Source organism: Rana temporaria, chromosome 7, assembly GCF_905171775.1.
Source record: "Rana temporaria chromosome 7, aRanTem1.1, whole genome shotgun sequence".
In the NCBI taxonomy this organism is placed as follows: Eukaryota; Metazoa; Chordata; class Amphibia; order Anura; family Ranidae; genus Rana; species Rana temporaria.
The window spans coordinates 36,915,808-36,938,680 of record NC_053495.1 but is presented as its reverse complement, the minus strand read 5'-3'; the positions used below and the strand labels follow the sequence as shown (position 1 = coordinate 36,938,680).

The 22,873-nt window shown below is 42.1% G+C and overlaps 1 protein-coding gene across 3 annotated transcripts in view; it reads left to right on the top strand.

Annotated features, from left to right (window-relative positions):
• The window catches only part of FLNB (filamin B), a 295,799-nt gene that overhangs the window by 178,718 nt on the left and 94,208 nt on the right, over positions 1-22,873 (top strand). For all 3 annotated transcript variants that reach the window (XM_040359221.1, XM_040359220.1, XM_040359219.1), the window contains exons 12-18: positions 6,127-6,320; positions 10,673-10,786; positions 14,671-14,814; positions 16,135-16,258; positions 17,733-17,893; positions 19,930-20,020; positions 21,932-22,101. In XM_040359221.1, coding sequence (XP_040215155.1) covers positions 6,127-6,320; positions 10,673-10,786; positions 14,671-14,814; positions 16,135-16,258; positions 17,733-17,893; positions 19,930-20,020; positions 21,932-22,101 — 998 coding nt within the window. The remainder of the gene's footprint in view (positions 1-6,126; positions 6,321-10,672; positions 10,787-14,670; positions 14,815-16,134; positions 16,259-17,732; positions 17,894-19,929; positions 20,021-21,931; positions 22,102-22,873) is intronic.

The following is a 22,873-nucleotide window of genomic DNA, read 5'->3' as shown; positions in this document are numbered from 1 at the left end:
CTGGATATTTTGCATGCATATTGGAATTACTTTTGGGTTAAGCCCAAATACCACACCGTTTTTTGGATCATTTAAAGGACAAGTCGAGAGTTTTTTTAGATCTAAGCTATTCCCATTACAAAACCCTTTAACAACGTCAGAGAAACATCCCTCCCTGTGAAAAACAATTAGACAGGCTTCATTCATATGTAGAAATGTACCATGTACTAAAACCCACATTACTGCAATGCAGGGCACATGCAGTATTGATTTGTGTTTTTTGTTTCATTGCCTTTGGTGGAAGCCCTTACTAAACAAATGGGCTGCCTTAACACACCTTAAAGTGATTGTAAAGGCAGAAGGTTTTTCATCTTCATGCATTTTATGTATGGCTCCCATGTGTGTGTATGCATGCCTAACAACTTCGGGGCATGCTCTTAATGAAACTGATGGTGTACTGGGGTATTTCCTCCCAGATCTGCACCAGGGCAGCAGCAACTCAATACTTACCTGAGCCCCCATCTCTATCCAGCGATGTTGCACAAGTGCCGGGACTCTCCCTCCTGATTGGCTGAGACACAGCAGCCACACCATTGGCTCCAGCTGCTGTCAATCAATGTCAATTAGCCAATCAGGAGATAGAGGGGGGGTGGACCACATGCGGCTCAGTGTCTGAATAGACACACTGAGCTGCAGCTCATCTTAGGTGCCCCCCACAGCAAGCAGCTTGCTGTGGGGGCACTCACCAGGAGGAAGGGGCCAGGAGAGCCAAAGAGGGACCCGAGAGGAGGAGGATCTGGGCTACTTTATGCAAAACCACTGCACAGGGCAGGTAAGTATAACATGTTTGTTATTGTTATACAAAATAAAAATTGGACTTTACAATCATGCTTATTAAAGCTTCAGCTTTTTAAAAAAAAAATTACTTCTGTGCAATGGTTTTGCACAGAGCAGCCTCGATCCTCTTTCTCAGGTCCCCCGCTGGCACTCTTGGGGCACTGGTGTTTGCTTGCAATGGGGGCACTGGTAGATGCTCTCCCCCCCAGCCCTGCTCTATGCATCCATAAGACACGGAGCCACAACTTGGTCCTACCCACTGCTCATTGGCTCACTGGCTGTGATTGACAGCAGTGGGAACCAGTGGCTCCCGCTGCTTTGTCAACCATTGAGGAGAGAGAGACCTGGGACAGGCAAGGCTGCCGTGCACATTGCTGGATAAGGAGGGGCTCAAGTAAGTAGTTGGGGGTGGGGGGGGGGCTTTAGCCTTTTTTTAACCTTAATGCATTCTCAAAAACCTATGATCATCAGCTCACCGCCTCCCATTGGCGGTGATTGGCCGGAGCCGCCATTACGATTCGCTTGTGCATGCACGTGGGAACCGGCGGTCACGGCACACGGCCCTGAAAAAATGGCACAGAGGCCATTTTTTTAGACCACATGCTCCAATGACGTTGGGGTGTATAGTAAAGATCTCCTAAACTGTGCAAGCCTTATAGGCTTACCTGTAGGTACAGTTAATAAGGAACATTTTACTTCCTCTTTATTATTATTGCAATGTACATTGATCATCCAGAATGGATTGTTTGTTTTTCTCAACAAAAGCATTAATTTGTAGTCTACATAACATGCACAAAGCGGCTATTGATCAGTAGATAAGTAGAGCATTTAATTTACTGCCTCTTGCTGTATGATGGGTCTTGTTTGTGTACCAAGATATTGATGCACAAAAACAGCACAGTAATATCTGTTTCATACCAGAACTGGTCAGAAACGGGACATTTTCCCAACACTTACAACAGTGGGAGCTACTCAGGACTCACAAAAGAACCCACATGTCTTGCATAGTTCTAATGTGAATGGCTCATTGTGTAGAATTAAGAATGTCCCATCATAAAAGTCATCTTATTACTCTCCCTGCATTCATAAAAGGCCACAGCAAAATATCTCAGTGAAAATATTTTGTTTACTAGGAACACAAATTTGGATTTAAAAGATAATTGCAGTGGGGTACATTTATAGAACTAACACATACTCAATTTAGGGAGGGTCTATGATCATGCTTATGGAAACTAGCCAGTTATTTCCCATACAAAGTTATTGTTTGTCTTGTGATCCCTTTTGCAGCTCTGTGAATGAAGTAGGATCTATGAATGGAGGAGACGCCAGACCTTTCATTCTTTCATCCATCCTCCTGACCTGTATTCATAGATCTCCTTGCATTCATAGAAGGCTAAAGTGGGCAGCACGGTGGCTAAGTACTTGGCACTTCTGCCTAGCAGTACTAGGGTCATCAGTTCGAATCCCAACCATGACACTACCTGCATGGAATTTTCATGTTTTCCTTGTGCCTGCATGGATTTTCTCCCACACTCCAAAGACATGCTGGTAGGTTAATTGACTCCTGTCTAAATTGGCGCTAGTATGTGTGTGAGAATGAATGCGAGTTAGGGACCTTCGATTATAAGCTCCTTGTGGGCAGAGACTGATGTAAATGTACAATTATATATAGAAAATAGTGTGTGTGTGTGTGTGTGTATACGCAGTCAAATTTATTTCTTCTAACCACACCATACCCAATGTAACGAAACAGTTGCTAAATGCAATGTGTGAATTGGGCCATAGTAAAACATTGTGTGAGTTAAGCTGCGGTAGATAACTTGATCTATCCGCAGCTAAAAGCTGTATTCTATCCGCTGGTGTGAAAGGGGCCTAAGGTATCTTCTAAAGATGATGCACAAGTAAGCCTGCAGACAGCTTTCTGAAGACAAGCAGACTAATAACATGAATTACTGGAACCAAGTCCTGCGGTCCGATGAGACCAAAATTACTTTACATGATTCAGATGGTGTCAAGCGTGTGGTGGCAACCAGGTGAATAGTACAAAGACAAGTGTGTCTTGCCTACAGTCAACCATGGTGGTGGGAGTGTCATGGTCTGGGACTGCATGAGTGCTGCCGGCACTGGGGGGGCTCCAGTTCATTGAGGGAACCATCAAGGCCAACTTGTACTGTGACCTACTGAAGCCGAGCATGATCCCCCCCCCCCCCTTTGGGGTTATGTTGAGATGACCACTGCCTTGTTAAAGAAGCTGAGGGTTAAGGTGATGGGACTGGCCAAGCATGTCTCCAGACCTAAACCCTATTGAGCATCTGTGGGGCATCCTCAAGTGAAAAGGTGGAGGAGGGCAAGGTCTCTAACAACCACCAGCTCTGTTGTGTCGTCATGGAGGAGTGGAAGAGGACTCCAGTGGCAACCAGTGAAGCTCTGGTGTACTCCATATCTAAGAGGGTTAAGGCAGTGCTGGAAAACAATGGTAACGACACAAAATATTGACACTTTGGGCCCAATTTGGACATTTTCACTTGGTGGTTTAGACGTTATTGGCTGTGTTGAATTATTTTGAAGGGACAGCAAATTTACACTGCTATACAAGCTGTACACTCACTACTTTACATTTTAGCAGTTTTTTTTTTCAGTGTTGTCACATGAAAAAGATATAATAAAATATTTACAAAAATGTGAGGATTGTAGTCACTTTTGTGAGATACTGTATAAAGAATGCTGCATACATTGGTATTTATAGTAAGTACTTGTAATAAATGAATAAGTACAGCTTCTATGAATGGGGGAGGGCGTTGAAAAGGTGGGCATAGCCAGTACTCCTAACAAATGCCTGTCACCGGTCCCTAGGCTCTATTGTTATTACAGTGATCTCCACTGCTGTGCTATTGTGTTCGGACAGAACACTCTGGTCAGTGCTCTCAGCAACTGGCTGAGTGCGTTGACTGGGAGCCGGTCGGCAGAAATTTTCCGGTCATAACCCTTTGACAGAAGCTGGCAAACCGGCTTCCGTACACACGGGACAAATTTCGACCAGTTTCTATTGAATCGGCCGATGCTACCCGACATTTGGCCCGTGTGTATAGGTTTTAAGCCCTGTACACACGGCCCAGATTCTCATCAGGAAAAAACTTTGTTTTTCCTGATGAGATTCCTGGCAAGAATCTCTTGCCGGCCTAGTGTACAGACACACCATTGAATGGCACGAATGCGGTGACGTCATCAACGAGCATGCGCTCGTCCCATTCGATGGCGTCACCGCCATCTTGCTTCACCCTACCTATGCCTTGGAAGTTACCGTGCATACGTCAGTCATTTCGAGCATGCGGGTGTTTCCATGAAGAGGTAAGTATACACACGCTCGGGTTTCTCGGCAGGAAAACGGAGAACGACGAGATAATAGAGAACAGGTTCTCTATTTTTCTTGTCTAGATTCTGGGAAGTTTTCTTGATGAGAAACCTCAAAGCCTCGTACACACGCACAGTTTACTCGGCAAACCATGCGTGTGTACAAGGCGCCCTACTTGGCTATTTTAAGTGAACCTGACTGGGCCAATAACAGTGCTGATATATAGGGGCATTGTAGTATCCTCAAATAGCTGTGTGATACCAGAGGAGTCTCTTTGATGTATGTTTGGCCCTGACTGTGACAAAGTTGAGTCCTTGTGTAGGTCCTGGGCCGATGGACCTAGTGAGAACACAAGGATCAATCTGAAAACTAATACATCACTGTTGTTCCCTTAAAGACTTTTTGGCCAGGACGGTTTTATTTGTTTGTACAAATCTAGGGTCCAGAAGACTTTAGGGGGGACCTAGGGACTTTGGTTCTGAAAAGTTGTGGTTGGTGTAATAGAGTATGTTTGCAAGAATTACTCTCTCTAAAGTTTCTGAATGAGGCTTTATAGTCTTTTTAATATAGGCTTGAATATATAAGAAAATGACTCAAGGGTCCTAAATCATTTATCACAATAAAAGTTAACAGCATGACTGTGTTACCAGAGAAGCCCTGAGGCAAGCTGAGAACTACTTAACAGTATTGTGATTTTTATAATGTCTGACACATGGCCTGATGCCAGCTTCATACAACACAATCTGTCACAGCACCGCTGGCCTAGGGGGGCTACAATCAAAGTGTGAGCCCTCTGTTATTGCCAGTGTCTGGACTGTGGGGTACTGTTCACTCTTATACCATACCTGTGCCTGGCTTTTAAGCACAATAGACTATTGAGAATTTTTTTTTGATTTTTTTTATGTCCAACATATGCAGTGTCTGCTTCTAATTTTAGTTTATGTAAATGCTCATGTTATATGCCCTTGTTCATGCTAATGTATTCGAAACATTTTATCAAGATTTCAAGACTGTGGTATGATTACACATCTCAGCCCTTGAATATACAGTAGTTAAATAAAATGGCATTTAGTTTCCTCACTCATACACTTTTTTTTTTGTATTTCTAATCTGAACTGGAAAGATGACGTAGCACCGTTCTTTTGAAGGGTAGATGTCTCGTGGCCAATCTCTCTTGTTCCTATCATAGAGCTGCTACCCACCCTACCCAGTGTGACTTTTTTTGCAAATTAGGGGACCGTAACATAGGCTGACACACTTGGGCCTTTGTACAAAATATGAGCTAGCAACGTTTTTTTTCCCATTGTGGTCTGTTAAATACACCGTTGAAAGTGTTTTTTGTTAAATTTTTAATGCGGAGTTGAACCCAATTTTCTATCTCCACATCATCCACTTCAGACCTGACCATACTTCCTGCAATGGCTAATCTTCTTATTTTTCCCTGTGCTTACCTTGTTTGCAAGGCATTCTTTAGCACTTCCTGTATTTCCCCTCCGACGATGTATGCAATATCCTACTGCGCACTGGCTCTTGGGAGATGTGTATCAGAATTCCCAGGAGTCGGTGGGCATTGCCACATCTCATTTCAAAATCCCAAAGACGTTTCCTGCGCTGCGAGGTGTGTATAATGCGCATGCGTGAGATCGGGTGGTGCATGCTGGTTAGTCAGCAGCAACTTATCTCGGAAGAGTATCCTAGTGGGCTTCACTTGCCCACAAGTAAGATGGAACCGCGCAACACAAAGCTAAGGGGTGTGTGTGTGTGTGTGTCCAGTAGTCCTAGCAAACTTTCTATACCAGATTGACTCTGTTGGCCACAATTGCTCAGAGAACATTTGACTGCAGTGTTTATATTGGGAAAGGATGTTGTAGGCTGGGTAATGATCCTAGAATACTTGTAGAGAATTCCATTCCTTTATTCCCTGATATTAACCAATATCTCTTTTACACATACCGAAGGTTTTGCCATTGAAGGTCCATCTCAGGCCAAGATTGAATGTGATGACCAAAGCGACGGCTCTTGTGATGTGAAATATTGGCCCAAGGAGCCGGGTGAATATGCTGTCCATGTCATGTGCGACGATGAGGACATCAAAAACAGTCCATACATGGCGTACATCCAGCCAACATCAGGAGACTTTAACCCTGATAAGGTGATAACTTTATCTACTGCTGGCATTTGAGGCTCAATATTTTGTTTTCTAATACAACAGTTGCTAAGTGGTTAGTCAAATGAAATGAATAATGGTAGGTGTAATGGCGCTAAAAACACAAAAAAAAATTAAAAGCAATAAATAATCCTCATCACTAGACCCATAAAGTAATAAAGAAAGTTTCGTGGTGAATCCTCCAATGGATGTGAATAAAATGTGTTCCACTCTGGGTTAATCCTGGAATACCATCCGACATCAACAAAAAATGTGGAGGGTATTAGTAGTGGTAGATAATAATACGTAACTAATGATAAGTGAACAGCTGTGCCAAACCACTGCACAATGTTGCATCAATACAATCAAAAGTAAATAATAAGTAGCTTAATGAACATAGATGATAATGAAAAACAAATCCAATAAAATTACAAACACCAAAGGCAATAGTCCATTAAAGTGCAGCGTGCAATGATTAAAGTGCAAAAAATTGCAAAGTGATCCGAAGTAATATAAATGACATGCAAAAAATGAGCATGAAAATGAAATCTATATGTGAAAAAATGTCCAGTGAAACAAACAATATTAGGATAGTACCAATGTCTCTAATAATCCACCAATTGAGGTTAAAGTAAAAACAAGGTGATATTGGTAAAGTGTCACAGTGCATATATTGATGAAGAATAAACAATCATGAATGAATGTTCAGTGAAAAAATTGTGCTCCAAATCACAGATCCTTATATCCACAGCGTTCAGTGATCAATGCTAGATGTGCATGCATGCTTATACTTCCACCATCAGGCTTCCCAGAAGTGTCCGACAGACTAGGTGTTCCAGCCCCTTACCTCAGAGCGGCTTGTAATCAAGCCTAAATGGATATCTCACAGGCAGTCTGCTGTTCATCCAACCCCTCAATCCCACGACTCGGTCACAGATGATTGCAGTCTCTCAGAGGAAATATAAAGCAAGGGGAGCCTCCATAGTGTAGCAACATCAAAACATTTTATTTAAAAAACAAGTAGACACTCACATTTCAAGTAGTAAAAAGTCGGCGTGTACGATCTTTGTGTCCCCCGCTCTGCGGCCGCGAGCGGGTGACGTCACCAGCAGCTCCTCCACGTCCTAGGACGTGGAGGAGCTGCTGGTGACGTCACCCGCTCGCGGCCGCAGAGCGGGGGACACAAAGATCGTACACGCCGACTTTTTACTAGGACGTGGAGGAGCTGCTGGTGACGTCACCCGCTCGCGGCCGCAGAGCGGGGGACACAAAGATCGTACACGCCGACTTTTTACTACTTGAAATGTGAGTGTCTACTTGTTTTTTAAATAAAATGTTTTGATGTTGCTACACTATGGAGGCTCCCCTTGCTTTATATTTCCTCTGAGAGACTGCAATCATCTGTGACCGAGTCGTGGGATTGAGGGGTTGGATGAACAGCAGACTGCCTGTGAGATATCCATTTAGGCTTGATTACAAGCCGCTCTGAGGTAAGGGGCTGGAACACCTAGTCTGTCGGACACTTCTGGGAAGCCTGATGGTGGAAGTATAAGCATGCATGCACATCTAGCATTGATCACTGAACGCTGTGGATATAAGGATCTGTGATTTGGAGCACAATTTTTTCACTGAACATTCATTCATGATTGTTTATTCTTCATCAATATATGCACTGTGACACTTTACCAATATCACCTTGTTTTTACTTTAACCTCAATTGGTGGATTATTAGAGACATTGGTACTATCCTAATATTGTTTGTTTCACTGGACATTTTTTCACATATAGATTTCATTTTCATGCTCATTTTTTGCATGTCATTTATATTACTTCGGATCACTTTGCAATTTTTTGCACTTTAATCATTGCACGCTGCACTTTAATGGACTATTGCCTTTGGTGTTTGTAATTTTATTGGATTTGTTTTTCATTATCATCTATGTTCATTAAGCTACTTATTATTTACTTTTGATTGTATTGATGCAACATTGTGCAGTGGTTTGGCACAGCTGTTCACTTATTAGTTACGTATTATTATCTACCACTACTAATACCCTCCACATTTTTTGTTGATGTCGGATGGTATTCCAGGATTAACCCAGAGTGGAACACATTTTATTCACATCCATTGGAGGATTCACCACGAAACTTTCTTTATTACTTTATGGGTCTAGTGATGAGGATTATTTATTGCTTTTAAGTTTTTTTAGTGTTTTTAGCGCCATTACACCTACCATTATTCATATCTGTCTTGAGTGTGAGAACACTTTTCGTCGTGGCTGCTATTTATTAATTTTAGCTTCCTTTTAATTTAGAATTATCCTTGATTAGGTGGATTTGCGCATTGGTTCCCCCTCTTATCATACTAGTCAAATGAAAGCTGTTCTAATGGCGACACATAAGAGGCAAATTTATAAAGCAGTAAAAGTGACTTTACCAAACATTTACTGGTGATGTATCTGAAATTGTTTAAAATGCATGCACCTGCAGTTAATGTCAGATTCACTGTATAAAAAATACACTATTACCAAAAGTATTGGGACGCCTGCCTTTACACGCACTTAAACTTTTTCATCCCAGTCTTGGTCCGTAGGGTTTAATATGGACTTCGCACTTATAAAAGCTGCAACTCTTTTGAGAAGGCTGTCCACAAGGTTTAGGTGCATTGTCTTCGGGTATGTTTGACCATTTTTCCAGAAGCACATATCTGAGGTCAGGCACTAATGTGGATGAGAAGGCCTGGCTCACAGTCCCCATTCCAATTCATCCCAAAGGTGTTCTATCGGGTTGAAGTTGGGACTCTGTTCAGGCGAGTCAAGTTCCTCCACCCTAAACTCGCTCATCCATGTCTTTATGGACCTTACCTTGTGCACTGGTTCAAATCATTTGGTGGAGGGGGGATTATGGTGTGGAGTTGGGCTTGGCCCCTTCGTTCCAGTGAAGAGAACTCTTAAGGCGTCGACATGCCAAGACATTGTGGACTATTTCATGCTCCCAACAGTTTGGGGATGGCCACTGCCTGTTCCAACATGACTGCGCACCAGTGCACCAACAACGTCCATAAAGACATGGATGAGCAAGTTTGGGGTGGAGGAACTTGACTGGCCTGCACAGAGTCCTGGCCTCCACCCGATAGAACACCTTTGGGATGAATTAGAGCAGAGACTGCGACCCATGACTTCTCGTTCACATCAGTACCTGACCTCACAAGTGCACTTTTGGAAGAATGGTCAAACATTTCCATAGACGTAGTCCTAAACCTTATGGACAGCTTTCCTAGACGTTCTAGCTGCAAAGGGTGGGCCAACTCAACATTGATCTGTACGGACTAAGACTGGGATGCAATTAAGTTTCATGTGCGTGTAAAGGCAGGTGTCACAATACTTTGGTAATATAGTGTATGTCCCCTAGTGTCTTTTTCCAGTGGTTCTGAATATTTTTGGGATCAGGACATATAAATTCTTTCCAAACCTTTAATGCTCCAACAGTAAAAAATACCTTTATTGTAGGAGCATAAATTGTATGTGCCTGCAAAATATGTTTTGAATAGCTCAAGTGCTCTGCATTCGGGTTAGGTTTCTAGATGGGGCATTGGGTGCACTGTGGAGGACTGGAGGCTTTTCAGTAGGGTGGGAGGCACAGTGGAGGTTGAGGGCTCCCAGGGAGACTGGAGGCCCTGTGAGACTGTATAGTTAAGGAATCTGCAGGTGACCAGAGGCCTGGGAGAAGAAAACCTGTGGTCTGGCAGTGGGCCAGGACTGGGTGGTTGAGAACCACTGTTTCATAATTCCACTAGGTTATCATGTAAATTAGATTAGCATCCGCTGGGAAATCCACATCTCTGGGAGTGTAAATCTCTTGGTTCCCCCACAGCTCTCACTGGTTTCACCTGCTGAATTCAAGTCTCTGTATGATACAATGGTAAGGTCAAAGGTAGGAGTCAATTAGAGTTGCACATGACACTTGGGATCAACATTCTTGAACCTTGGTCTTCCGGTGGGCATTGAGAAATTTCAAATGAAGCAGTGCTCAAAAGCAATAATTTTGAAAACCTGAGTATTTTTTGCCCTCTTTACAGATAGAGGTGTAATTCTGTAATGATCGTTTTTCGCAACACAGTTTCATTAAAAGAGAATGGGTAACTGCACTCATCCAAGGACCATTGCCCCCTATTGGTTAATCTACAAACTGCTAAACTTTATACTGTATTAAAAAGTATCTAGAGAAGTTATTTCATAAGAAACCACTGGGGCCAAAACACTACTGAAAATCTGTAGTACACTTTAAGAAACTTCTAACGGAAGGAATGTAATTTATGGTGTTCTATTGTATTTCATACATATTTTTTTACCTTGCAGGTCAAAGCATATGGTCCAGGGCTGGAGAAGAGTGGGTGCATTGTGAACAACCCAGCAGAATTCTTCATAGACCCAAAAGAGGCTGGGACAGCACCTTTGAGCATCTATGCACAAGTAGGAGACATTGACATTTTATTTATTGACATATAACCAGATACAGTGAGCCAATCGCAATACCCTATTTTATTATTATTACCTGTATTAACCCCTTGTTTCTGTGGGTAACCGCACATGACTGTCATGTCAGACTGTAACTGAAGTTACCATTTTTGAATGGTAAATTCAAATCCTGAATTCATAATTTCTATCTTTTTTACATAAATTCAGTAGCCTTCTGACAGTGGTGTGGGAATTTAGCCTCTCGTTACATGATTGTTTTTTCCTGTTTGTAGTTGGTATTTTACACAGTGCTTTACAGAGTGTACCCAGACTTGTTCACATGAGTTCCTGCCCCTGAGGGAGTTGCAATGTAATACTCCTCTACTTGTGCAAGCTTACTTATTTAAAGTTTGCCAAACAATCGGATTGTACAATCTTCTTGAGGGCAGGGACTGATGTGAATGTGCAATATATGTCGGCAATAATTATCAACACTACATAAATACCTGTAATAGTTTAAAAAGAAAAGTGTGGGTGCAACCCGGGTAAACCACTACAAAAACATGGCAGGGTCTCATGAAGATGGTATCAATGAGAAGACACAACACAGCACCTGGAGTTGCAATGTGAGAGTGCTGATCACTTAAGCCAAATGTTTGTTAGTGGGCTCCAGCTTATTTCATCATGGCTGTCAGTCATCTGGGATCTGCCTTTACATTCAGGGCATCACACTTGTGTTCCGCCCAAACAACATATTATGTGCATGGATGCCAGTCCTTGACCTCTCCTCCATCCTCCTAGTCACTGTACACAATAGACCCTTCAAGCCTACAGTACTCACACGTAGGCTCATGTTTTACACATGGTTCAGATGAAAGCTCTATAAGCGCAGCTGTCCTCCCAGGGCCCATAAGACACGAGGGCCCAGGCCACATGATGCACAAGGGGAGGTTCTCTCACTGTTATTTGGGGACTCCTTTTCCCTCAATTGCTCCCACTTCCTGGCGCACATCAAGTTTGCACCAGTAAAAGCGTGTTGCTTTTCACACCAGGCATTGGCTGCACATTTTTCATTACTCCCAGCAGAAATTAGAAAAGGCTTCTTGTTGCACAAGTAGTTCCATACTTTTTAATAATGCAGTCAGAACAGTCCAAATTCTGGGTTACTTAACTTCCATATATTGGCAAGTAAACGTACTTCTAAGCATTACAACATTGTCCTGTTAGAACAAAGGAAGAGCTTAGTGGTACTCATTCGTATAATCGCCACTTTTGCTAAATTCCCAATCTAGGTCTTTCCTTTAAATTCCTTCTGCCCCTCATAGGAGGGCACTTGAGACTCCCGCCAGTAACCCCTCTATTGTGGCACCAGTCAATCTCTCTCTCCAAGGAACAAGACTCCTCCCACCTTATAAATGGGCATCCAACATCACTGCTTCACCACTGGGTAGAGCAAACCCATAAAGGGGAATTTTCCACCTGCCTACACGCTGATAGATTTTCAAAGGAATATTCATACAAAACTTTTCAGTACTTTCGATGACCTGATGTTTTTCAAAAGTACTTTGTTCGCTCTTAACATTTGATTTTGGAACAAATGAATGTTGCCAAACCAAAACCACATTCAGTGTTTAGAGCTTTTCTTAAAAAAATAAAAATATTCTAAACATATTTTTAACATATTCTTTTGTCGCATAAATACACCAGAATCTTTGCTGTAGCCCAGAATGCAGTGATTCATTTTCATTGCTCAAAATTATTTTTGGGGGATATCCAATAAAAACAGCGAGAGGAATATAGGTGTGTTATCCAACACTCAAAAAATTAAATGATATATAGAAAGAAAACGGATGGCGCTCTCGGAGTGAAAAAACTGAACACACATGTCCCTCTATTGTCTGTGGTCTCATATACATTGCCAACTGATTCACCAGAGTACAATAAGCCAGACTGGCAGACAGGGATTTCGAAGTGGAGCTTGTGGTGAGTCACTCATGACTACCTTGAGCAGTATACATGTCTCTTGGTGATTTGAAATCAGGGTGGGTAAGCGTTCGAGCCTCACTAGACCACCAGCAAAAAAATCTTCCCATTAAATCATGCATTGTGAAATAAATGCAATTCATTCATTTTATGTACCTGTAAAAACCGCTGCTGCTGGGTCCCATCATCTTGGATGTGATGTCACCATACTCGTATTCAAATGAATGTACGGGTGAGGCAGAGGACCTGGGCAAGCACAGGCAGTAATTGGACACACCCACAAGAGGAAAGAGATGCCTGATCTAGGAAATTGACTGTTCCAATTTTATAGGCACATTGCAGCTAGAAAAAAATCCTACTAAAAATCGGGTACTTACCAGTGCCTGGGGTCCAGCACTATCTTCCGATAGCCAGTTCTTCTTACCATTGTGGGCCACCGGCACTGCCATCTTGGATACAGGAGCTATCAGCACACATGGCCTCACACAACGCTTTCTGAATGGTCCTGCAGCCTCCTGGGACATATGTCCCAGGAGGCTGCAGGAGGGGACGGGGAAAGGGACATTCTCATTGCTTAGGCGAGGATTGTAGGTACCGATAAAAATTGGTACCACTCCCACAGACCTCTCCTAGGCAAGGAGGATGTCCCTTGCCCGCCACCCCCCTAAAAAATTTAACTCTGTTACAGGCTGGAGTGAGGGAGAAAACAAATGGAAGTTCTCCGTTTTTATTGAGAAAATGTAATAACAGGTTACAATATTGTATTGGAAAAAGTCACGATATGAGTTTACAAATGATTTTTACTAAATTCTGGTTAATACATTATGTCATAAAAGTTCAAGTACAAACATTTTATCGTAGAAGGGAAGTTCACTTTTTGAGTGACGTTCCACTTTAAGTGTTCAGAGTTAGCTTAGGGATTGTGTTAGGTGTAAGTGGGTGGTTAAGATGGAAATGATCATTTTAGATAGGGATAAGAGGTTTAGGCAGTGCATCAGCAGGTACTAGCATCATCAAAAAAAAAAAACACGATTGGCTGAAGTGTTCGTACACTTAAGCCAGTGTTACATTTAAACAGTAAGCATATGAGTTAAAGGCGATCACCAGGGAAAGTAAAAACCTTCCCTTGCGGTGGGGCTTCCATGCACTGCAAGGGTTAAATGCTAGTTTTGGTCTAGGAGCCAGGAAAATACGTTTTTCTAATCTGCTCCCCCGAGCACCAATGCTGGCCTCTTCTGCCCTACTCTCTGTTATAAACTGTCCCTCCCTTCATTGTACTTGCCATCAGAGGACCTCTGACCGCTGCAGTATAGGGAGTAGAGGTTGCAGGGCTTGGTCTAATAGAGCCAAGGGCGTCTATGGGAGCAGAGGATCAGGTAAACAAAATGACTTGTCCCATCCTTTAGACCTAAGCTGACCTTTAACCCTTGCAGTGCAATGGCAACCCCACAGTATGTGAGGATTTTTTTTTCTTTCCCCACAAATAAGCCTCAAGTGGTATAGGGACTGTCTAAAAGGTGAATGTATTTATTCCAGCAGATAAAACGACCCTTGTTTTGCTTGACTGGCTCTACTGGCTTAATATCCTCTTCTACTGGCTGTGGGGTCCAGGGTTGTAATCTAGCTGAGCTTCTCTTGGCATCCGCACAACCTTGTACAAGCTGAACGACTTTCCATGAAAGTGAAATGATTCGACTTGGCAGCCTCCTCCTGGAATAACTACGTATTACACACTAACACAATATATGCTGACCTGGTCCTCTTTCTAATAAAATACAATCCTGAAGTTTACTGCCGACCAGAACATCGGGTTACCCTGGAATGCTGAAATATACAAATTAACTAAATAAAATGCATGTGAAGTTTTTTTTTTTTTTCCTATTTACAGAGAGTATTTTTTTTTTTCCTGTTAACAGGATATTGAAGGCAATCCTGTGGACATCTACTCCAAGCCAAACCCTGATGGTACCTTTGCCTGCTCATACAATCCAACAAAGCCAATCAAGCACACAGTTGTGATCACATGGGGTGGTGTCAGTGTACCCAAAAGCCCTTTCAGGGTAAGTGAGAGAATTATTTTTGATCTCTTTACAATTATTGCACCATAGCTTTGTAAGAACCATTTCATGTTTGATAACCTATTTAAAGCACCCCTGTACTTCAGGGGTGCCCAACCTTTTGAAGAGCGAGGGCTACTTAAGCGAATTGGCAACCAGCCATGGGCCACAATTAGCGGAGTGAGATGATTACAGCCCCATGTCCACACTGCATATGCAGAGCAAACAGACACAGCCCACTCTACTCTATGGACCATCCAATCTGCGCAGACGGAAGGGGACAGATACATTTGCCGCTCCATAGAGGTAAATGGAAGGTCCAATTGGGTTGGACTGATCACACTGATGTGCTGTGGTTTACCCACACTGTAAGTGCACCTGTGGCTTTCCTGCAGGTATAGTGCACTTTCTAAAAGTGCACCAAATTCACAGCTAATAACAGAAGTCTATGGCATAGTGCAGGTAACCTGCAGATACTTCTATATAGACATTGTGATTTTAGTACTATACTTGCCTTTAATAACATGCTTCCATTCTAGTATCACCGGCTGTTGCTGTCCCTGGCAGAGTGCATTTGTTATCACTCCACCTGCTTATACGGCTTTGCTTCCTCTGTCGGCAGCTTCATTCACAACACTGATGCTCTGGGATGGAGGGTCAGGAACCCGCAATCTGGGCTTGCGGACCCGCTATCCCAAAACAGGAGGTCGCGGGCCACATCAGAGGGCTCCACGGGCCACTGGTTGGGCACCCCTGTTGTACTTGATGTAGGGAAAAAAATGCAATTGTAATTTTTTTTATTATTATTTAAAGCTTACCACCTGCCAAACCGTTACATACACAATCTAAGTCCATGTACTGGATGTAAAAATTGTTTTACCTGTCAGAGTTTGTATTCGTATCCACCCAATGATGAGATTCACACACTTGCAGGAATGCAAAGCCAGGAAGATGGGTTTATTTCCTGGTTTTGTTTCACCCTTTCCTGTGTCACCTGCCTTCTCATTGGACAGTGGATCAGCAGTGTAGTAATGCTTATTACTAGGCTGGAGGCGCAGGAATTGCACAGCTAAACCAAGAACTTGAACTGGCACCAGCCCGGCTGTGCTGTTAAATACTGAAATTACATAAAATGCCAGATTTGGCAGGTAAAACAATTTCCATATATCTGTTTACAAGTATCTACCTGTTTGAATGAAGTTCTACTTTATGAACTTTGTAGTGCAGTGAGATTTTATTTTATACATAACTTTTTTCAGTTGTGCATGTATTTGTTAATGCTCGATATTACAAACTTATTTTACTCATGTTTATTTTTCCTAGGTGAACATTGGGCAGGGCAGCCACCCAAAAAAAGTGAGGGTTTTCGGGCCTGGCATGGAGAAAACAGGTTTAAAGGCAAATGAGCCTACACACTTCACAGTGGACTGTACTGAAGCTGGAGAAGGTATCTAATCCATTCATATTTGAAATGACTAATAATTGCATGCTGTGTGGCTGGCACACCAATTCACTCCTTCCTTTGATGCATTTTGAAGCTTAAAGCTCCACTAGTAAGTGAAATGTGTCAGTAAAAGTGTTGGAATTGTAATCTTCACACTGGATTTTGAAAAGGGTTGTTTTTAGTTCAAAGTGCTGCCTTGTATGTGCTGAGGAGTCATGAGGGGGTTGGTAGATCCCAAATTCACCTACTGAACTTGGATTGAGGGGCTGCAGAGTCTAAAGTGGTGTGCAAATGGCAAATTAATTTGTTATTGAGATCATGCTGCTTGATTCTCAGACATGAAAATGATCCATACTCCACTGGGAGGGGGGCTCGGGGAGGAGATCCCGGAGGCGACGTGGCAGACGATCTGGTCTCAGGCAGCTTAAAGCTCTCTGTACGCTGTATAAGGAGAATGCCTATAAAATACTGTACTTTTGGTATGTGACACCAGATGTTCTCCACGCTATCTATCCATCCAGCTCAGACAGGTGTTGGCGCTGCCAGGGAGCCCTGTACCACATATACTGGACCTGCCCCAAGATAGTACTGTTTTTGACGGAAACTCAGCAGCTGCTGTCTCGCCTCCTTGGAGTGCCGGTTCCCTGGTCCCCAAAACTATTTTTACTAAGGGTATCACCCCTGCAAATCCCCAAGTCCTCCAAAAAATTGATGAGGCATGTATTGATGGCCGTGAGGTGCCTGGTCGCTCTCCATTGGAAGCGACTGTCCCCCTCTTTCAAGCTGACCTGTACGCTAGGATTAAGGATGTTGAGCTGATGGGGAAAAAATGACAGCCAGGTTGCAGGATAGACTGGAAATGCATGACGTGATCTAGGAGGAGTGGCGTCGTCATGAGGATCCGCCCTGAGTCATGAGTCGATCCTTCCCTTACCCTTCCCCCACCTCTTCTTCTTTCCCTGTTTCCCTGCATCTGCAGTCCCCCCTCCCTGTTTGTTCTTCATTTCCCTTCTGATTCCTTCCTTTTGTTTTTTCTCTGTTATTCAAGATTTTCCTTTAAGTGTGCTATGACTTGACTTCTGGCAGAATGAGTTTGTGCTTTAGTTGCTTGCGTGAGGGGCCGCCGAGCTCCCCCTGATATCTGCCTTGTAATGTGCTGCAATATGATATGCACTGTTTTTGCTACTGTTCCGATGAAGTTTTTGTACTGTTATCTCTGACACGGGGGTTAATAAAAACTGTTATTTGAAAAAAATTAAATAAAATTATCCATAGAACTAGAGAACACCTGTGATTGCACGATAAAGCTAACCACTGTAAACTTGCTTCTAGGGGCAACAAGAACCCTTCCTTTTTGAGTTCCCCTTTTTATGACACTTAACGTAAAATTCATAAATTATTTTCTATTATCTAGTGAAATTGTTCTTTTACTATTCTTAGTGAGTTTAAATTGCATTTAAAAAAAATTGTCTTCCAGGTGATGTTAGCGTTGGAATCAAATGTGATGCCCGTGTGATAAGCGATGAGGAAGAGGACATTGATTTTGACATTATCCCCAATGCCAATGATACGTTTACTGTGAAATATACTCCTCCAGCTGCTGGGCGATATACTATCAAAGCTCTCTTTGCTGGAGAGGTGAGCATTGAAGAGGGTGATTCTCCCCAGGTTCTGATCCTTCCCTACTATCAAAAGTATAATAAAAGGCTTTAAATACTTTCCTGGGATATTACTGGGCTTTTACTTCCCGCTAAAAGGGCTCTATATCAGGGCACAGCTTTTCACTTGAGATCTGCCCTTGTTTTTCAGTTATTTCATTTTGTCTTTGAGTGTCCATCCTTGGTCAACAGTTGAGACAGCCAGTGACCAGGCAATCAAGGAGAATGTGATGGTAGTGCATGGAACACCTTAAAGCGGAATTAGTTTTGCTGCTATTCACTGTGGACAGGCAGACGTTTACTGTAGAAGATCTATAATGTAAAACACCTACCTGCCTGCTCGCAGCGATTCCCAGCATTTAGGCCTCATGCACACAGGATGTTTAAATGCCAGCGCTGCTGTCAGGAAAAAGCAGCTTTAAAAAGGTGCTGTTGGTGGCGATTTTGAATAGCGTTTATGGGCGGTTCTTGGCGTTTAGTAGTGTTTTGTCTTTTTTTCCCCAATAAAAACCACAAATGCGGCTAACAGCTTGTTACAGTGTTTAGAGGCTTTTTTATTTTTTTACAGATCAAAAATCTCTGCTCCTGAATGCAGGCTGTAGTTTTTTTTTCTACTGCCCCTAAATGCTTATGCCCTCAAACACCTCTGACAGTTATGGGCTAATATGGAGGAGCGTTTAGAGGCTGTTAAAAAAGAAAGTTAGATGCCCCTAACATCAGCTGTAAAAACAGGCCTGTGTGCATGAGCCCGTAAACTGAGCTGCGCATGGGCAACTCGGCTTACAGCAGACGGCCTGATCCTGTGTGCCGGGATGACTAGGTCCTGCGCATTTGCAGGCGTGATGTCATCCTGCACCAGCCAATGAAGATGGCCGAAAACTGGCACACAGAAGATGAGGGTGCCAGTGAGAGACAAGACCATTAAAGGAAACTAGAGCAGAACTACAATAACAAAAAAAAATTTCTTTACCTTTAGCTCCACTTTAACCAAAAACTTGGGAGAAATCTTGTAAAATGGTTGTGTCCCTAAAGAAAAAAAATACCCTGTAGATCATCATCGGCGCCACCTTGAAATTCTACTGTAGCATACTAAATGGTACCTTTTACCTAAAACTCTGGCTTGTGCAGCTATTACTTCTGCCCCTCTAAGAAGCAATGTTTGACAGGCGGTGGTATACAGTCAGGTGTAAGTTTGTGTTTTTACAACCATTTTGACATCTGCCAATCCAGAATTGGTTTTAGATTGTACCAGTTAGGCTTAAGGTAGAACTACAGGCAAAACTTTTTTTTTTTTTTTTCCACTTTGGATAGAGCAAGTGAGGGATTTAGCACCCTGTCAGATTTTATTTTCATCATCTGTGTCCCATTGTGGAGATTGTCCTTCACTTCCTGTCACATAGCCGAACGGGCGCCCACAGTGACAATGCCGCCTCCGCAGAGAGGAGGGGGAGACGAACAGGGCTTCGTTTCCCCGCATTGCTGGAGCCTGAGAAAAGTAAGTGTCCGATTTATTAAAAGTTAGCAGCTGCAGTATTTGTAGCTGCTGACTTATTATATATATATATATATATATATAATATATATATATATATATATATATATATATATATATATATATATATATATATATATATATATATATATATATATATATATATTTATTTATTTATTTATTTATTTATTTTTTAAAGCGGAACACCCCTTTAAGGGAATTCCTTGGGGATACCCAGGTCACCAGAACTAGTGTTGCCATTGGACAATTTCCCCTCTATTACTATTCTAGGGACGATACAACATTTTGGGTTTTCTTCTACTTTCACTTTCAATGATAATGGTAAACAGGACAAATAGAGAGGGTGAATCTCCCTAATGGGCACAGACAGCAATAAAAACTGACAGGGGTTCTAATTCATCACCTCTATCCAGAACTAAAAACATTTTGCCTTCAGTTATACTTTTAAATGGATAATCTGTTCCAGTTAATAAATATATATATATATCATTTTTTTTCCTTAGGAAATTCCAAGCAGCCCTTTCAGAATCAAAGTTGAACCTTCACATGATGCCAGCAAAGTGAAAGCTGAAGGCCCAGGACTTAATAAATCTGGTAAGTTTGTGAAACAAAGACCCCCTTGTGTGTGTGAAAGTGGACCTTCACTCAGTTTTCCTATATTCTCCTTTTAACCCCCCCCCCCTTCTTGGAAATATATTTCTTTGGAGGGGAAGGGGGGGGGAAACAAGTACTTTTTAGTAGGTACTTGCATTTCCTTTTTGCATAGGCGAGAATGATATAACAGTCAGCTTGCCACAATGCCCCTGCCTGCAGCCTTTTGAGATAATGTCACACATCCCATGAGATTATAGGACAAATCCACACCAATCTGCCCATATTGCACATGAGCAGTGGAATGCTGGCTTGAATCATTGGGAAGTAACAGCTGGTTCCCAAATCCAAGATGGTAGCACAGGAACATAACAAGCGGCAAAGACTTCAGTTGCCAGTAAGACAGTGCTGGACCTAATGGACTGGTAAGCATGTATGTCTTAAAGTGGTTGTAAAGCCTTCTGTACTGCAGCTTCCCCCCAGACACTGTACACAAGCCGCTCTCTCCTCATTGGACAGATTGATAGCAGCTGCTATCCATCAAACGCCCCACTCTTCCTCTACCAGTGTGCAAAGTTTTTTGTCCGGGGGTCCTACAGCCGGGGAGCATCGATTTTTTTAAAGCCAGGCACTGCTTCCATAGACTCCCATGTTAAATGGTAATTTCTCTGGTAACTTTGGGGACCCGATGCCGGTCGTAGGTCCCCTGTACTTGGCACACATGTAGCCCCATTTCTCCTCTACAAATGTGCAAAGTTTGTTGTCTGGGGGACCTTGCGGCTGGGGAGCACACATTTTTCAAAGCTGGGAAGTGAACCCCTTCCATAGACTCCCATGTTAAACGTCAGTCTAGTCATGGGCACAGTGAGGCATGGGCACAGTGAGGCATGCAGATGGATACCCTAGGCTTATACTCGAGTCAATAAGTTTTCCCAGTTTTTTGTGGTAAAATTAGGTGCCTTGGCTTATATTCGGGTCGGCTTATACTCGAGTATATACTGTGTACATGTGTGTAATATATATATATATATATATATATATATATATATATATATATATATATATATATATATATATATATATATATATAATTAGTGTGTGTGTAACAAGCCAATTAGGATTGTTCATATGAGGAGACCATGTTATAATTAAAGGTACCGTATTTATCGGCGTATAACACGCACCCTAACTTTAAGAGGGAAGTTTCAGGAAAAAAAACATTCCACAGCCCCCTGTGTTTAACACACATGCACAGTTTACCCTCTATTTTTTAGGGTAAAAAAGTGAGTGTTATATGCCAATAAATACAGTATATAATTCAGGAAAAACTCTATGTAGGACAGTCTGACAGATGATGATCTTTACGGATCTGTTGCAAAAGAGGCGATTTAGTCGCGTAAGCCAGAGGAGTCATGTGATAATGGTCCTTCCCAAGGTTTTAGAATCCTGATGTGCTAATAACAGACCAGAATATCTGATATATCAGAATGAGGCAGGTAGGGGGTTCCCTGCTTGGAGTCAGTGTCATTTTGCAATCTTTAGTCTACAGGAACAGTCAACAAGTGAACAGCTACTGTAATGTTCCAGGATTCATTGCCCAGGCTGAAAATCGAATTACCCTGTAATAAAAGCTTATTTTGTAAAATAAAAAGGTTATGCAAATAATTAAAAAGTATAACATTTCAGTTATAAACTTAAAGTAAAATATTGACCAAAAAGCTTTAGTTTTTCCTTTTAAAGGTCCCCTCTAGCTTAGCCCAAGCCAGCTGTCTACACAACCTAAATAAGAACAGACACTTGCAACCCTGCCATTGCAATTTGTCATAGCCTTGGCTTGAGCTGCCTGGATAATTTAGTGAGCCTTGAAAGAAAATGTCTTCTAAAGTTCTTTTCTTCCTTTTCTTATATTTAAAGGTGTCGAGAATGGGAAGCCAACGCATTTTACAGTCTTTACCAAAGGGGCAGGAAAAGCCCCAGTTGATGTGAACTTCAGTGGACCCACTCAGGGAGATGCTGTAAAGGACTTTGAAATCATTGATAATTATGATTATTCGCACACTGTCCGCTATACTCCGATTCAACAGGTATGTTGCAGGTTCCTCCATCTGGTGTCATGCTGTAAGGTTGCACCACTTGGGGTGTATACAGTTTCAATAGGTCTCGCGTTTTAGCGATTCCATAAGCTGGTTGCTTTGCTTTCCCCTAAATAATGAAATATTTACTGTGATTAATTGAGAGAATGTGGCCGTGTTCCCTTTTGAATTATTTATGGACTGTGATTACAGTATCCACAAAGATAAACAAAATGGAACGTTCTTAATTAACAGCAGCCCCTCTTGGACAGCTGCACTGTTTGATGAGAGACACTTGGAATTGTTTATTTGTAGAGGACATGAAATGCATAATCTTTTATTTACTTCTGCTGTACTTCCTATTGGACCTTATTGTGGTCTCTTTCTGGTATAACCGGTATGATTATCCAATAATAGGCATTTCAAGTGACTCAAATTTTTCATCAGCATAGCCTTGACTTTTTTATAAGTGATACAAATTTTTATTTCAGGAAGGGAAAGCCTTGTCCAAATACACAAGTTATGTTTTTTTTTCTATATTGGGAGTAAACTTGTTTTTAGATCCTGTGTAGATTACAGGGTCAAGTGTTGCTTACATGTAGAAGATACTAGTAATATAATGTATGATCTGTGCAGAGAAATTCCCTGAATACTGTTCTCAGTACGTTCCATACCGGTTTTATCTATACATTCTCCTTTTACTTTCTTTTATTTGGAGTGAATATTCTGTAGAAACCTTGGTGTTCTCGCAACTTTTTTTGTTGTGCCTGCATGAAATCCGTAG